This window comes from Diospyros lotus, chromosome 9, assembly GCF_014633365.1.
Source record: "Diospyros lotus cultivar Yz01 chromosome 9, ASM1463336v1, whole genome shotgun sequence".
In the NCBI taxonomy this organism is placed as follows: domain Eukaryota; kingdom Viridiplantae; phylum Streptophyta; class Magnoliopsida; order Ericales; family Ebenaceae; genus Diospyros; species Diospyros lotus.
Window position 1 is genome coordinate 6,567,734 of NC_068346.1, and position 17,861 is coordinate 6,585,594.

The following is a 17,861-nucleotide window of genomic DNA, read 5'->3' on the forward strand; positions in this document are numbered from 1 at the left end:
TCTCTATCATTTTTTTAGCAATACAACTATTCACAATCAATGAGAACGATAAATACATTAGGTGCAAGAGTCTACTTTCATGTCTCTTATTTATAAACATAAGGATGTAACTTATAATACGAGAAAATACCTTAAAAAAAAATATTTTATCTATCTCACACTTAAATAACCATGCAATTAGTCTATTATTTTCTAATTGCCACGGTCACGTACAAAGACTAATAAAAGCGAATCCTTCTATATTTTTGGGTCGCTCAATGCAAAAATTGAATAACACAAGCATATATGATATATCCAATGTGAAATGCAACATACTTTGAGCAACAACAATAATAATAATTATAAAATAATTAATTCAGAGACAAATACGACAGTGGCATTAACTCCAAGATTCTTAATAAAAAAACAAATTTAACAAGTCACATCGTTGACCAATTCTCAAGTGGCAACTCAAACAAAAATTGTGAAGAAGCAGGGCAAAATAGTAATATCGCCCACGAATTTGGGGGTCTTACGTAAATTTACGGCGAATGAGATCCGCGCCTTGTCGGGACGTCATTATCGCGGAGATATGCGATGGCGATATTCACGGATTTTCTCTTCATTTTCGCTAAAACAAAAATTAAAAAATATACACTCAGAGAGAGAGAGAGTGAGAGTGAGAGAGAGAGTCTGGTGCGGTTGCTGCCGGGATGAGTTCATCTGATCTTTTTGCTCTGATCATTAAAACAGAACAGGCAGCTCCCCACAAATGCCCCCTAACTTCTAATAAAATTACGAAAAAGCCAGCTCCTTTTCTCAGCTCTAACCAACCACAGTAGAAACCAGAGAGGAGAGGAGGGAACTCCCAAAATGGCAAGAAAAGAAAACAGAGAGAGAGAGAGAGAGAGAGAGAGAGGAAAATGGGTTGGAATTTCAATAAATTAAATTGTTTACATTTATATCCTAACTGATTAATATAACATGTGGATTCCATCATTTGGTATCATCAGTTAATAAGGGAAACTATATCTAATTTTTTTCAAATTATCAACGATGTTATCATTTTCACTGTAGAAATTGTTAATAACATGCAAATAATTTCTTATTTCTACATAATAATTAATTACAAGAATTTTTGTTAAAATAAGTTAATAAATTAAAAATAATTATCGTGTTACTTAAAGAGTGTTAATTTTAATACAACACTTATTATATAATAAGTAGGGAGAGGGAGGGGGAGAGGGCTGTAGACAGAGATTAGAGGAGGAGTTGGCACATATTAATATTAAATTATGGTATAAGAGGGGACAACAGCGTATCTTCAAAAATCCCCAAATTCGATTCAGTTGCTTTAAAAAGTAAGATAAAGAAGATATCCACCCAATTAAAAAACCACACATCCACATACAAGAGAGAGAGAGAGAGAGAGAGAGCGGGAGGGCGACCAACAAAACAAAAATAAGATCAAATCTCATGTACAATTCAATGTACCCACAAACAAAGAGCTCTCTCTGTGGTTTATGTGGTTGAGCTTCGCTGGTATTTGAGGCTAAACAATTGATTTTCTTCCTCAAGAGGTCAATCTGCAAGCTTGTTTGATCTTTAATGTAAGTGTGTTTTATATAAATATATATATATAAACATGCGGGAAGAGAGAGAGAGAGAGCAGTGAACGTGCTCTGCTTTGTCTGGACTCCTCTCTCTCTCTCTTGCTTCAACCAAACTTCACGCTTGCAGAGAGAGAGAGAGAGAACACATGATTAGAGTTCTTGCTGTTTTTTATTCCATTCAAGAGCGGAGTCTGGTTTTTGGAACTTGGGCTCTGTCCATCCTTTGAGGCTTAACAGGCCATGCTTGTTCCATAGAGAGAATTGAAAACCGAAAACAAAAACCCTTTTCTTTTTTTTGGGTTTCCCTTCGAAGAAGAAGAAGAAGAAGAAGAAGAAGAAGAAGACCATTTATCTTTTTGTTTGGTGGGTTTTTGGGTTTCCGACCATTTTATCACGCAAAACAATGGTGCAATGATCATTCAGGAATGGAGAGCAGAAAGGTCGAAGCTTTAAGCTGATGCAGCATAAATGCAATCTGGGTTCTTTTTTTCCAGCTCTGCAATGAAGTGGGAGAAGAGGAAACAACAAGCAGAACAAGAAGAAGAGATAAGAGAAAAATAGAAGTTTCTTCTTCTTCTGTTGCGATGAGTCTGAAGATGCAAGGCCACCACTTGGTGGCTATGAGTCTGAACGAGCAATTGAACACAAAAAGAAAGTACACATTCATCAGCCGAGCTTGGCTCCCAAAAATCCTCTCCCTCTGGATCATATTCATGGCCTTTGTTGCCAACCTAATCTACCAGAGAATGGATGCCGAAAACAAGGAGAGACGAAAGGAAGCCCTTGTCAGCATGTGTGACCAAAGAGCCAGAATGTTGCAAGATCAATTCAGTGTCAGTGTTAACCATGTCCATGCCCTAGCCATCCTCGTCTCAACTTTCCATTATCTCAAAAACCCATCTGCCGTTGATCAGGTTTGTGCCTGTATATGCTCAAACATTTGGGTTTTGATTACGGTTTTATCTGGTCTTCGATGAATTGCTTTGGGTTTTGATTAGGGTTTTATCTGGCCCTTGATGAATTGCTTAGCATGAAAATTTGGGATTTTTCACGATTTATGAGAACATTACCAATTCATGAGATTTGTGCTTGTCTGTGTGAATCGAGCAAGAGTCTGAACTCGTGTGGTTTGGGTGTGGTTTATTGCAAGTAATGCAGGAAACCTTTGCCGAGTACACGGCCAGGACGGCCTTTGAGCGGCCATTGTTGAGTGGCGTGGCGTATGCACAAAGGGTAATTCACTCAGAGAGGGAAGAGTTTGAGAGAGAACACGGCTGGACAATTCGGACAATGGAGAAGGAGCCCTCTCCGATCCGGGACGAGTACGCCCCGGTTATATTCTCGCAGGAAACAGTTTCTTATATTGAATCGCTTGATATGATGTCTGGGGAGGTAATTTGGGTTTTTTTGATTTGAAATGAATTTGTTTGAAGATTCAAAGTTGTGTTGCAAGATGAATTGGATGGGTGGTTTGATTCTGACATGAATGTGTTATTCAGGAGGACAAGGAAAACATTCTGAAGGCTCGGGCTACCGGGAAAGCAGTTCTGACAAGTCCCTTCAGGTTGTTGGGTTCTCATCATCTTGGGGTTGTATTGACTTTTCCTGTCTACAAATCCAAGCTTACTCCGAACCCATCGGTGGAAGAACGCATTCAAGCAACCGCTGGGTATGATTCAATGTTTTGCCTTTTTCAAGCAACTGCAGTTAATTTTTAGGACAAAATGCAACCTACCTCAAGATTTGGTATCAGATCTCATATAGAAAGAGAACCATTAGAAAACAATTCAAGTAATCCTAGGAAAGAGGGGAAGTTGACATTCTGCTGCTGACTTGTTCTATAAAGTGTTGAGCCTAGAAAGTTTACCTTCATTTGAAGTTTTAACTTGAGCAGATGGCACATTGTCATCAATGTGGTATTTGATGCTTAATAATCGCATTTTCTACTCTCTAGTGCCTGTGTTGGTAGTGTGCGGGATCTTTCAATCATCTTTTATTTTTGTTTCTTTGTGAGCAGGATTACGCGGTGCCTCAAATTTCTTTTCTGTTCTCTTTTGTCTCTCCAAATACGAATCAGAGAAGAAGTAAAAAAAAAAAAAAACCAAAGTTTCATTTAAGGAGAGCCTTGTTCTGGGATAGCCTAAAGTTACCAAATCAATGTGTTAATGCTCTAATGTGTAGTATTAGTATGCTACCTGAAGCTACATTCCACCTCCATAGGATTCTTTAATTAGGAGAAATCATGCATGTGTTAGTTACAATTAGAAATCCCTAGTTGTATGTTTGCTAACTTTAGTGAATGTATGATGACGTCATTGGATTGGAGTCGTATAAACACAGGAGAAATGTAGGCAGGCTAGTTGATGAGCAATTTTCCCCCATGGTAAGTAATAGTGTTATTAAAAGCGTGCCTTGGCGCAAGGCGCACCTTGGGCGCCTGGAAAGCTTCTAGGCGGGCACAGACCACCAAGGCGCCAAGGCACGCCTAGGCCCAAGTTGCCTTGGGCTTAGGCACACCTAGGCTTTTCTTAAACTGTTTTTTAGGTTTTTAGTTTATTGTTTATTGCTTTATTTAATTTTTTACTGATTAGGGTTTAAATTTATTGCTTCAACTACAAATTTGACAATGAGTCAAAGGGCTACTACTTCAAATGCTCCAATTAAGTTTGAACTAGGTGAAGATGGAGAGGGAGATGATGTGGAAGAAGATATTAGAGATGATACTTCTAATTATGAAAATATGGAAATGTTTGATCTTGATGATGAGGATGATTTTTAAATTATTTAAAATGCATAATTAGTTAATCTTGATTAAGATTTAAGACCTATAAATTGTTTTAATATTTAATTTAAGTTGACTTAAAGACTTTTAGATTACATCTTTTGGCCTTTTTTTTGTTGTTTTTTTCATTAGTATATGTTGAATTTTGTAATTTCCTTGATAACATGTTTGTGAATATGTTATTAGGAGTTAGGAGCTATTTTATACCTTATTTTTCAACTAGAATATATATTTTTCATTTTTTTTAGTTAGCATGCACTTGGTTCCATCAAGCGCGCGCCTCGCCTTGCGCCTTAGGCTCCGACACCCTTTTGCACCTTAGTGAGCCTTGGCCTTTAATAACACTAGTAAGTAAGTTAAAGAGCAATTGCTTTGTTGAAAAGTGCTCTACTGCCCGTTTGGTTGACTTGCATTGAATAGTATCCTTCCTTGTGGAGTGGTTGGAGTCATAGTTGCAAGAGCTGGGAATTTTTTCTTCTATTTTTGTATTTGCTTTTGACTTTTCAGCTCACAACCCAAGCTGCCACGGGATACTTTAAGCAAATTTTTCCTTGGCCTACCAAAAATAGCTGTTAAAACTGGATAGGACTAGTCAACACCATGAATCAATCATGAAGTTGGTCTTGTTTGGAAAAAGACTGAATCAATGTACTGAATAGCACACAATTTTTAACGATCTATTTTCTTTAATAGAGGGGCTAATTAGTCTTTCCAAAAAAGTGAAGATTAAAACAACCCAAACTCCATGTTCTTAAAATCCCCGATCTCTCGTAAGTGCAAGCTCTTTATTTCAAATCTCCAGTCTCTTTCATGCTAAAAGTCTGTCTCCAACCAATCATAGTTTTGCTTCCATCCTGTAATTTTAATATTAATAATTGTCAATCATACATCGACATAACCTAAACAGTGACATTATAATGTTTTTATATAAATTTTGAACTAGCAATTCAATCAGTGAACATTGGTTGAATCAGTACCCTAGCCAGTTTGATGAGCAGCCATGTCTTTAATAACAATGCTCCCAAAGCGTGTCTCCCATTTTTAGACACTTGATACATTTTGTACTTTCCATTTTTTTTCCACAACATTAAGTGGCATTTATGTAGTGAACTAGACTATTTTACTCTTCATCCTTTATACAAACAGGGCTTGCAAAAATTTATTAATGATCCAGTCTTGCTGGCTTTCCACCCTAGCTGTGTGAAATAGCTTCTTTTATGGTTACATGTGCACTCAGATATTAGTTTTTTCTTATTCATTCCCCTTCACTTTTCTTCCATTCCAATTTCTCCTCTATTTCATCTGTTTACGAGAAGTTGTGCATGTTACTAAAATGTTGTTCTTTCTGAAAGCAGATACCTTGGTGGTGCATTTGATGTTGAGTCACTTGTTGAGAATTTACTTGGGCAACTTGCTGGGAACCAGGCAATTGTGGTGAATGTTTTTGATGTTACTAACTCTTCCGATCCATTAATCATGTATGGGCACCAATATCAAGATGGTGACATGTCCCTTAAGCATGACAGCTCGCTTGATTTTGGAGATCCATTCAGGAAACACCAAATGGTGTGTAGGTAAGTGGACTCTGATCTGAAAGCAAATCCTCGAAACATTACAAGGCCAGCTGGCCAATTGATTAGTCCCCCAAAATTAAAAAGAAAAAGAAATGGTTCAAATGTTAGTCTTCAGATTGTAATTATTGGAATTCTAACCAGGTATCTTCAGAAGGCACCTACATCATGGACAGCGCTTACCACGGCATTCTTGTTCTTTGTGATTGTTTTATTAGTCGGTTACATGATATATGGTGCAGCAATTCACATTGTTAAAGTTGAGGACGATTTCCATAAAATGCAGGAACTGAAAGGCCAAGCAGAAGCTGCTGGTGTGGCCAAATCCCAGGTTACACCTATAACCTGTTTTAGCAGGACAATTAACTTATGCTGTCAAATAAATTGAATTGAAATATGTGACCTAATTTCTTTCTCTTCCTCCTTTTGTTCATTGATGGCAGTTCCTTGCCACTGTTTCACACGAAATTAGAACACCCATGAATGGCATCCTGGGTATGTTGAAACCATGTAAATCTTTTGATTATTAGAAGGCGAGAGTCTTTTGTCGAAGATGCCTAACTTCTTTTGTGCACTTGCAGGAATGCTTGCCCTGCTTCTAGATACCGATTTGAGTTCAACCCAAAGGGACTACGCTCAAACTGCTCAAGCTTGTGGAAAGGCACTCATAACATTAATAAATGAAGTGCTTGACCGGGCTAAGATTGAAGCTGGGAAGTTAGAGTTGGAGGCAGTCCCGTTTGACCTTCGCTCCATACTGGATGATGTTCTCTCTTTATTCTCTGAGAAGTCTAGGCACAAGGGTATCGAGGTAACTTATGCTACTGCAACAAGGATAATTACTACATGCAATTCAGAGTTGTTTGGACAGAAATTATTCCTTTAAAGGACCTGAATTATAGTTTTGTTGTCATCATTGTATTTCTCTTATTTAGATGGTGAAGTACTGCACGTTTACCATTTATGAACTGACTCTGAATTCTCCCCTTTGTTTGTTTCACAACTCTCTACTGATGCGCTTTTTGGGATCAATTATGACTGGTGCTTGTCATGATCCACTTTATATTCACTCTCCAACTGAATGCCATGTGATCAATTTGGAAGTGAAGTTGGCTGTATTTGTGTCTGACAAAATTCCTGAAGTTGTTATGGGAGATCCAGGAAGGTTCCGGCAAGTTATCACCAATCTTGTAGGCAACTCAGTCAAAGTAAGAAAGCATTCAAATCCTGCCACTCTGATTTCTAAGTTTCTGATTTATTTTTTAATTGTGATTGTGAGCAATCCATTTACTTTGTAATGCAGCAATAATTTAATATCACCTTTTTGAACTCCTTCCCTCTTCAAGTATGAGGAGGGCATGGATAAAAAAAGGAAAAGAAAGTATATATTATCTTCTCTTAACACTTATGGTGTTCACTTGAAACATACTGTCTACTTGCTTACCTGTTTAAAACAGTTTTTTGCTGTTAAATTTTTTTTTTTTTTTTCCAGTTTACAGAGCAAGGACATATTTTTGTTCAAGTCCATCTAGCTGAACATGTCAATGCTGTCATCAATGCAAAAACTGAATCCTGCTTGAATGGCGGATCTGGTGCCGTTCCCTTGGCTGGCTCTAAGTTTAAAACCTTAAGTGGCTGTGAAGCTGCTGATGACCGTAGCAGTTGGGAGAGTTATAAATGTTTAATCACTGATGAAGAATTCCGAATGTCCACAGAGGAGACTTCACAGAGTGTTACTTTGTTGGTGCATGTGGAGGATACCGGGATTGGTATTCCTTTAAATGCCCAGGAGCAAGTTTTCACACCCTTCATGCAGGCTGACAGTTCAACCTCTAGAAATTATGGTGGCACTGGTATTGGGTTAAGTATTAGTAAGTGTCTGGTAGAGCTAATGGGTGGTCAGATAAATTTCATTAGCCGCCCTCATGTTGGAAGCACATTTTCTTTCACTTCTGCCTTTAGACGGTGTGAGAGAAGTACCTTCTCTGATCTGAAAAAGCCTCTTCCTAGTGGATTTAAAGGATTGAAAGCAGTTGTAGTCGATGCCAAACCGGTCAGAGCAGCTGTTACCAAGTACCATCTTAAGAGACTTGGTATCGTGGTCGAAATTGTGAGTAGCATCAGGATGGGAGTTGCTCTGCCTGGAAAGAATGGTTCACTGAGATCTAAGTAAGTACTTGGCTTGATGTTCATTATTTTTTAAGTGTTCTCTTTCTTGGGTAGAAAACCTGTCATTCATGATAATTTTGAATTTCTATATGCCCAAAAGGCTTGTTTTCTCTTGTTTCCTCTTCATTTTGGATTAGCCCAAAACTTGTCACCATGTAATGGTTTGACACCGTAACATTATCTGTTCTGGTGGTTCTCTTGGATGGTAGGGAAAATACTGTTAATCACTCTATCCTGTTGTCCCAGGATCCAACCAGTGTAAAAACTGGAAAATTAATGACACAAAACACTTTCTTTACAATTTCTCTTGGATTTATTTATTTTTTTCCAAATTGCATGCTACCTAAATTTTCCAACCCTTCATGGATTAGTCCTTGGTTTCCATCCCTTGTTTAGTATTTCTTTTTCTGCCCTTTCCTACATAGATATGCATTCACTAAAGCTACTTTTATGCAAAGTCTGGGACTAGGATTTCTCAATGAAAAGGAAAATGAAGACAATTTTTTAGAAAACTGTTCCTATCTAAACATTGCCTGCTTGTAACTGTCATGTAACTTCGATATATATCTAATTGTTTTGTATTATATGATACGGATCTAGCTTTAATTCCTTCAGTTTCTTTTTGTTTCCTTTCCTTTCCACAAATCCAAGTTTGAGACGTGGCACAGCACTGTTTAGGCAAACAAAATTCTCTGCGAAATTCTTGAGACATCCTCGTAGAAAACTCGAGCTTTATGTTACTAGTATATTGTTAGCAATGCCTGCGTCAGAGTCCCAACTGAATTTTCCATGGACGGGTAAGGTTTACTTGCATATCGATGTAGACAGGTGCAAGTAAGTCTCAAGCGAATAACTCCAAGAATTCCTTTCAAGAACAATAATTCAGAAAATTAAGATCTGTACATTTTGCTTCGGTGGATACAGTTATGATGTATAATCTATTGAAACTATATCAATGCCCATGAATTCAATTTATTGTGATCATTGCAGAAATGAAATGCAAGCAGATATGATTCTAGTTGAGAAGGACTTGTGGATGTCTGGCGAGGATGGTAGCCTAAATTTACGGTTACTGGACTGGAAACAGAATGGTCATACATTTAAATTGCCGAAGCTGATTTTACTTGCGACCTGTATTACTGGTGCCGAGTTTGAGAAAGCAAAACAAGCAGGTTTTGCTGATACTGTGATCATGAAACCATTGAGAGCAAGTATGGTGGCAGCATGCCTTCAACAAGTTTTGGGAATGGGGAAGAAAATGCAACAAGACAAAGACATGGTTAACGGGTCTACTTTCCTTAAAAGCTTGCTTTGTGGCAAGAAAATTTTGGTGGTTGATGATAACATGGTGAACCGCAGAGTTGCTGCCGGTGCATTAAAGAAGTTTGGGGCCGATGTAGAGTGTGCCGAGAGTGGCAAAGCTGCTCTCACTTTGCTGCAATTACCACATAATTTTGATGCGTGCTTCATGGATATTCAGATGCCTGAAATGGACGGGTACTTACTCAAATTTGGCTTAATGATTCTTGATATGCAACTTCTATTTTGTTCTTTCTAAGTATGGGTAAGTTTCTTCCCAAACAACTGGAAGAATCAATTTAATCAGACAGATTTGTGTGAACATAGCTTATAATGAGTTCATCCTAGTGGGAAACTGCCTTTTGAATGCGACAGGATTTTACGAATTGTGTGATACTTACCTAATTCTTCTCCTCCTTTCTGCAGTTTTGACGCAACACGGCTTATTCGTGAAATGGAGAGGAAGGCGAACGAGCAGCAGACAAACGGATCCACGGCCATGGAGGGCCGGCAGGCTGAATGGCACGTGCCAATATTAGCCATGACAGCAGACGTTATTCATGCCACCTACGATAAATGCCTAGAATATGGTATGGACGGTTACGTGTCGAAGCCCTTTGAGGAGGAGAATCTCTATCAGGCCGTCGCCAGGTTCTTCGAACCAAAGCCCATCTCCGACTTGTAGCAGGATGCCAATTACAAGTGAATCGGCCAATCTCTAACCATGAAGTTCCGGTCAGTCCTGATGATGCATTGAGACTTTCCTTGGTGTTATAGCAGATTTTATGGAGGGAATTAGCTGCCAATATACGTTTTTTTTTTTTTTGGTTTAATGTTTTACTCAGACAATTTTTTTGCTGTAAAAGCAAATTAGTTGCTTAAAATTAGGAAGGTTGGTTGCTACTTTAAAAGCATGTTAGTAGTAGTGGAGACAGTTATGGCCGTATTCTCTCTCATGTAAGTTTGCTGTATATAAGCATTTCAATGGAATTAAACAGTGTGCCTATTTTTTCAGCAATTTTATGTTCTGCCATTGTTCCACAGGCCCAAGCATTGCCGGCAAGTTTTCCTCCATTCTCGTGGTGCTTTGTTCGAGTAGGTCGTCAACCCGGGTCGCCGAGCGTCGTTGACCAGTACTAAGACAGGCCAGGATCAGCTTCTCAGTAAATGTATACAAACTGCTCTGTAAAACTTCCAATGACCAATCCTCTTTGGTATGTACAGGGTCTTTTTAGAGGGGATAGGGGTGGCAACGGCAGAAACTGTATAATTTGTGAAGAAGCTACCCCCAAATACTGTGATCTGTATAATTGCCCTTTGTACAATGCTGCATTCCCCATTAAAAGGCTTCTGCTTCAATAGCCGGTTGGGTTAATTAGTCCAACCAAGAAAGCTATGGGAGTTTCATTTGCATTATTCTTCTTCTTCTTCTTCTTCTTCTTCTTCTTCTTCTTCTTCTTCTTATGCAGTTGCATTTCCCCACGACTTCCTATATGATTTGGGTAAGGGTAATTATTCACGTGCAAACTCAATCCGTAAGATTATTACAGAATAATCAACCATGGAAGATGTTAAACTCAATCTATTTATTTGAAGGACTGCAGTTGCATTTCCCCACGACTTCCTATATGATTTGGGTAAGGGTAATTATTCACGTGCAAACTCAATCCATAAGATTATTACAGAATAATCAACCATGGAAGATGTTAAACTCAATCTATTTATTTGAATTTTCTTTCTTCTTTTTTATTTATTTCAAGGTAACAACTTCTTTAATTTGAGCGGCGTTACTTTGGCCCTTTTAATTTATGGCTTCATAATGCCATGCCATGTTACAAGCATTTGGAATCCAAATTAAGGCTCTCACCGGCCCATTTGGATCAAGGGTTAAATAAAGGTATTATCTTCCTGGCATTATAACCTCTGGAGCACGGAAATGGTTCGAAGTCGTCATTTTAGCATTTTTGAATCGTTTCTTGTTTCAGAAACAAAAAAAACGGCTCAAAATGTTTTTTAGATCATTTTTGTAATTTGCTAAACGTTCTAGGGTCGTTTTGTAAATTACATAAAATGAACGATAAAGTTCACAAATCCCTCTCAATCATTACAGCTTGCGATGACAGTAATAAAGGGAGGGGTGTGCAGTGGCGGTGAGAGACAACATAAAAGAAGAATACAACAGCGATCAACGGTGAAAATTGGGGTAGCAGCAAGAAGATTGGTGGCGATAGGTGATTACTATCTGTTGAAGAAAAAGAAAAACAAGCGGGAGGCGACTAAGGGAATGAGAGAGAAAAAGATTTTTTTTGGAAAAAGAGAGACAAATGATATAGTATAAATGTATGTATAGATTATTAAAAAAGAAAACGAATATAATGATATGTATATATGTTAAGTAATATTCTTAATTTATGTTATTTTTAATTATTAAATTCAGTTTACTTACTATCATAATATGGATATCAACATGTATTGGCTCTTGGTTTATTTTCAAATTATTTATAGCAATAATATTATTAATTAATTTTTTTTTTATTTTTTTATAAAAAGATATTAACTATTAATTATTATAGAACTTATGTGTATTGTTTATGTTTATTTGTATTATTTTTGAATTATTTTTTATATTAAAAATTATATTTACAAAAAAAATCTTATATTTTTTTAATTTATACTTTATTCTGTGTTTCCATTTTTTATTTTTTGAAAAAAATAGGTTTTTCATTTTCATTTTGTATTAAAAACGTTTTCTATATCCGTTTACATACAATCTAGATTATAACCATGTTTAGTTCATACAAGAAGGCAGGAATTCGGTAAGCTAGTGATTAACTTATCCCATGCACATGGGAGAAAGCTATCCTTCCCACCCTTTTGGGATAAATTAATCCTGGCACACTTCAAATTCTCTTAGAGAAAAATCCCTCTTTGTGATAATTATGACTCAAAATCCTTATTTATCTGTAATTGGGTTTCCTGATTTAACAATGATTATAATTTCAAATTTGACTGTGATTATGATATTGTTAAATTCGATTTTATGTGAGATTTATCTTATCTAGAGGAATACTCTCATGCATCATCTTCTGATCAGAATATGAAATCAAGACACAGAGTGTGTGTGGCAATATCACTTTTGTATTTCCAAGATTTGGTTAGTGATATTTTGTTCTTTCTATCTATGATTTTTTCCAATTTGGATTTTCCACGTTAAATTTTGTGTTCATATGTAGTTAATTGGTTTGATTATGGTTTGTATTCGATTCGATTTCGTAACAAAGTGATATCAGAGTCATTGGATCAAACCATCACCTGTTTGTAGATATTAACCGTTGGATCTAATTTTTAGTATCACATCATCTTCTTCTTTTTTTCAAACAGCAATTGTCGCTACTGACCATTACTGTCGCCATTAGCTGTCGCCATTTGAATCACCGTCGTTGACCGCGTTTGCCGCCTCGGTTAACCGCCACACGCTGTCACGCCCTTCACCACCTTCGCCACCAACTTCGTTGTCTTCTATCGTCGACCTCCTCCTTCAGTTGCCACCAATCTAGTTTATTGGCCTTCCTTCCATCCCTCTTCGTTGTTGTTTCTGCCATTAATTACTATTGAAGCTTCACCTAGATCTAGGTTAACCCATGAAGACCCACTCTAGATCTAGTAGCCAAATCTAACAAATTTCATATTTGATTTTTGCCCAGATTTGGTATCTTTGATCCATTTTTAATTGGGTTTATTATTTAAATTATTTGATATTATTTGAGGGTATTTAATGGCTTCGTTAAAGTACGATATTCCGCTATTGGACCGAAATATCATATTTTCACAATGGTAGGTTAAGATGCGTGCAATTTTGGCACAAATGGATTTCCACGATGCACTCTTGGACTTTGAAAAAATGCCACAATTATGGAGTATTGAAGAAAAACAACGCAAGGATCGTAAGGCCTTGTCCTAGATACATCTGCATTTATCGAATCAAATTTTGCATGATGTTTTAAAAGAAAAAATTGTTGTTGTTTTATGCTTGAAACTAGTACAACTGTATATAACGAAAAGCTTAACCAATAAGTTACATCTGAAGTAAAGATTATATTCTCATTGAATGGCTAAATGTACGTCTATTGAGAGTCATTTAACAGTTTTTAAAAACATTATTTTTGATTTGAAATCCATGGAGGTTAAGTATGATGATGAAGATTTGGTTCTAATTTTATTATGTTTTCTACCGGCCTCTTATTCAACTTTTAGAGACACCATACTCTATATAGTCGGGATACTTTCACCCTATATGAAGTTTATGATACTTTATTCTCAAAAGAAATAACACATAAAAAATGAATGTTATAAGTTACAAAACAAACTTAAGAAATAGAAAACTAACTAAAAAAAGAAAACAACCAGAAACTTTAGGAGAAACCAATGTTGTTGAAAATAACAGTACAGATGGAGAATTTATGGTGGTTACTAATGAGGTTACTAAACCTAATAAACATTGGATTCTCGACACAACATACACGTTTCATGTCTCCTAATAGGAATTAGTTTTCGACATATAAAACTCTAAATTCTAGTGATGTGTTGATGGACAATAATTCTTCTTGTAAAATTGTTGGCATTGGAACTGTTAAAATTAAAATGTTCAATGGTATTGTTCAAAGTTTAACTGATGCCAGACATGTTCCCAATCTTAAAAGAAATCTTATTTCATTGAGTACTCTTGATTCGAATGGCTACAAGTTCTTTGATAAATGTGGAGTTATTGGGGCCAGTAGAGACATTCTTGTTGTGATGAAAGGCACGAAATAGTACAATCAATTATATATTCTTCAGGGCTCTACCGTTACAAGTAATGCTTTTGTTTTTACTTCTTCTTTATCTGATACTGATCTCACTTAGTTATGGCATATGTGTCTTGGACATATGAGTAAAATAGGTATGGCTAAATTGAGCAAAAGAGAACTTCTTGAAGGGTAGAATATTGAAAAATTGGAGTTTTGTGAACACTGCGTTTTCGGTAAGCAAAAATGGGTTAAATTTACTAAAGGCATTAACAATACGAAAGGTATATTGGACTATGTTCATTCTGATCTCTAAGGTTCGGCCAGAGTACCCTTTGCAGGTGGTGCCAGATATATGTTGACTTTCATCGATGATTTTTCTAGAAAAGTCTAGTTATTCTTCTTGAGGTAGAAAACTGAAGTTTTTGCTACTTTCAAATAGTGGAAGACTAATACTGAGAAACAAACTGACAGATAGATCAAGCGTCTCCGCACAAATAATGATTTAGAATTTTGTTCACCTAAATTTAATGATTTATGTAGGAAAAAATGAATTCTAAGGCATTTAATAGTTCTAGGTACGCCACAACAAAATGGTGTAGCCAAGCGAATGAACTGAACCTTGATGGAAAATATACGTTTTATGCCTTCTAATTCCGGTTTATCTAAGTTTTTTGGGCTGAGCTTGCTTGTATGGCATATTTTCTAGTTAATCGGTCTCCGTCATTTGCTATTGATAAGAAAACTCCTAAAGAATTTTGGTCAAGTGCTCCTGCAAATTATTCTAATTTGAAAATTTTTGGATGTCCTGCATTTGTTCATGTTGATAATGAGAAATTAGAACCAAGGTTTAAATGGTGTCTCTTCCTTGGTTATAAGCCTGGTGTTAAGGGTTATAAGTTATGGGATCCAGAAGCATCTGAAGTTGTGATTAGCAGAGATGCTATTTTTTATGAAATTGCTATGCTACGTGGTTTATCTGTAAAAGAAACTAACCTCACAGGTCACCAGAGTTCTGATATTCATGTGGAGCTTGAAATCGACAAGAGTCAAACATCTGAGCCATCATCATCATCTTAGATTAAATCAAGCCCCAAGTCAAGTCCAGAAGCAAGTGTTGGTCCATTAGATTATTGTATTGCTAAGAATAGACCCAGAAGAAATATCAAACCTCCTCAAGCTAATCTCGTTGCATATGCTTTGAATGTGCCCGAAGATATTGACTGTAGTGAAAAGCCTTCCACTTATTCTGAAGCAATTAGTTGTGCTAAATCTGGGAGATGGATTACTGTAATACCCAAGAAATTAAGATTATTTGAAAATAATCGTTTTATTAGAAAAACGAAATTTCAGGGAAGATTGGTATCTAAATAGCCAAAAAAAATGACTGAATCAACTGTAGGGAGTGCCCTGGAGCCAAGATGCCAAAGAAAAATGATATGGCCGTGATGAGTATTTCGAGGCATGATTTATGGCATCAAAAGAAAAGAGATCGGGAACAATTTTCGGTACAGCAAAAATGCAGCTGCATATTAGGTTGTAATACTGAATTGTAATAGACAACTTCTGGGAAGTCAACGGAAGCTTGAGAGGGCTTCGATTTTTCATAAGGAACAACTCTTCAGTGGTTTTAAGAAGAAACGAAAGGGTTTAAGACCAAAACGAAGATTCGGGCCTAAGTGCAGTTTGTCGAAATTCCCGTAGGGAGGTCAAAATGATATTTTTTTGAAATTTTTAAAGGTCAAATGAAATTTTTAGGACTTGAGAAACTTGAATGCAATTATGTAAAGTTGAGGGGCTATGTGAAAATGGGTTAAAGTGAGAATAGCCAAAATTTGAGGGGTTAAAGTGCAAAAAAATGAAAATGTTGGCCATGGAATCCGACCAGGCCACGAGGGGTCACCGAAAGCCACTGGGCTAGCATGGGGGATGGTCAGGGATCACGTGGGTGTGATCATCAGCCGACAAGGGCCACTGTGGTGGCCAAAATTTGGAGAAAAAGTCCACCAAAAAGCTGGTCGGATTTCCACGCCTTGCAACTCAATTTCTTGGTCGGCAAGGGCTGCTTCTAGGCCAATCTAAGGGAGGTGGAAACTCCTAAGGCCTTGGGTTAGCCGACCAAGGGCGTTTGAGAGTTCAGATTTGCCTATAAATAGGGCATGTGTTGGCTGAAAATTTCAAAGACTTTGAGCTCCAAATCGACCCACTTTTTGAGAAAATTAGGGTTCCAAAATAAGGGGCTTTTGTTGCCCATGCCCTAAGGATGAATTCTGGTAAGTTTGAAGCATTTTGGTGCAAGTTTGAGAGGGTTTTCGAGGTCCCCGAAAAGAGGGAGGCGGACGGTTGGCCGAGGCTTCGAGCCTCCAGTTGACGGCCTTCCTGAGCTCTTTTGAGCCCCCAATCCATGGCACCGTGATCAACTGGAAGATGCAGTCAAGGCGGTGGAACAAACCAGCATCGCCGGCACAACTGTCGCGGAAGAAGAAGACCGGCAGGTGCCGGTCACGCACTGGTCTTCACGAGCGCCACTCGCCCTAGGCGCGTGCTGGCGCGTGGCTGGTTTGAAAAATCTGCAAAAATTCCTGAAAAATAGAAAAAAATATTTTACTGGGGTTTGTGTAAAAAGTTTTGGTGTTTGCCTTCCCGATGTCTCGATTTTTGCACCAACTAGCCTCATTTTGTGTGAAAACGCAGCATCCAGGTAAGTCCAGTAATTTTCTCTTGATGTTCATAAGTTATTATGAATTGTTGTGAAATTAGATTTGAGAAAATAGTCTCGATGGTATTTATTCAAATTTTTAGGAGGCAAAATGGAAGAAAATGAAGAAAAAATTAAAGAAATTAGAATATTGAGATATTTAGTGATTAAATATGCTTTCTATGATTTATATTCTCGAGGAAAAGTGATTGGTGCAACTTTCAAGAGTTGGGCACACATATCAAGGAGATGTGTGCTTTTCGAGAAAAATCGAGTTTATCTCAAAATGTGAGTTATCCTATCCTATATGATATGATTGTTTATTGTGCATGATATTAATGATTAGTGGTTAATTTTGTAAAAATTTTGTTATAATTATACCTTTCTTTTGATCTTAAAAATGGTTTAAATTAGATATTAATATATATTTTATGGTTATATGCAAGTTTAAATTGAAAAATGAATGAAATGAAATTTTAAAGTAAAATTTAATAATAATAATAATAATAATATATAAAATTATATATAATACATATACATCATTATATGCATGCATGTAATATATATATATAATATAATCTAATATATATATGTGTCATGTGTAATACATATATATAATATATAATTTATTAATAACATTAAATTATTTTTATTTTATTTTTTAGGCATGAAGAATTCAAGCCCATGAAGACTTAAAGTCCATGAAAAATTAAAGTCCATGAAGAATTCAAGCCCATGAAGAATTAAGGCCCAATTTGAGCAACCCATGGAAGATATTATTTGGAGAAGGCCCAAGGATTATTTTTAATCCTAATGAAGATTAAAAACCAATTTATAGAAATCTATTTTTATTTTTTATGTGAGAGCTTTATTAGGTGTGTTTTTTAGCTAAAATCCATTTAACTATTAGGTGGATATTATAGCTAAAATCCATTTAACTTTATGAGTGCTTTATTAGATATGTAT

At 36.6% G+C, this 17,861-nt stretch overlaps 1 protein-coding gene across 4 annotated transcripts; it reads left to right on the top strand.

Moving 5' to 3' along the window:
- Positions 1-1,390: 1,390 nt before the first annotated feature.
- LOC127809974 (histidine kinase 4) lies at positions 1,391-10,809 on the top strand. Of its 4 annotated transcripts, none has more exons than XR_008025317.1 (12): positions 1,391-2,506; positions 2,751-2,984; positions 3,092-3,261; positions 5,730-5,948; positions 6,090-6,276; positions 6,389-6,440; positions 6,527-6,756; positions 7,055-7,153; positions 7,438-8,114; positions 9,105-9,611; positions 9,840-10,148; positions 10,458-10,809. XR_008025317.1 is itself a non-coding variant. In XM_052349185.1 (11 exons), exons 1-11 carry the CDS (start codon positions 2,177-2,179, stop codon positions 10,096-10,098), a joined length of 2,964 nt encoding a protein of 987 aa, XP_052205145.1. In that variant the 5' UTR covers positions 1,391-2,176; the 3' UTR covers positions 10,099-10,448. The 4 variants fall into 4 exon arrangements, 1 of the variants encoding a protein (XP_052205145.1); XR_008025316.1 differs by having other exon boundaries at positions 9,840-10,370; positions 10,458-10,808; XR_008025318.1 differs by having other exon boundaries at positions 2,361-2,506; positions 2,743-2,984; positions 9,840-10,370; positions 10,458-10,808.
- Positions 10,810-17,861: the final 7,052 nt, after the last annotated feature.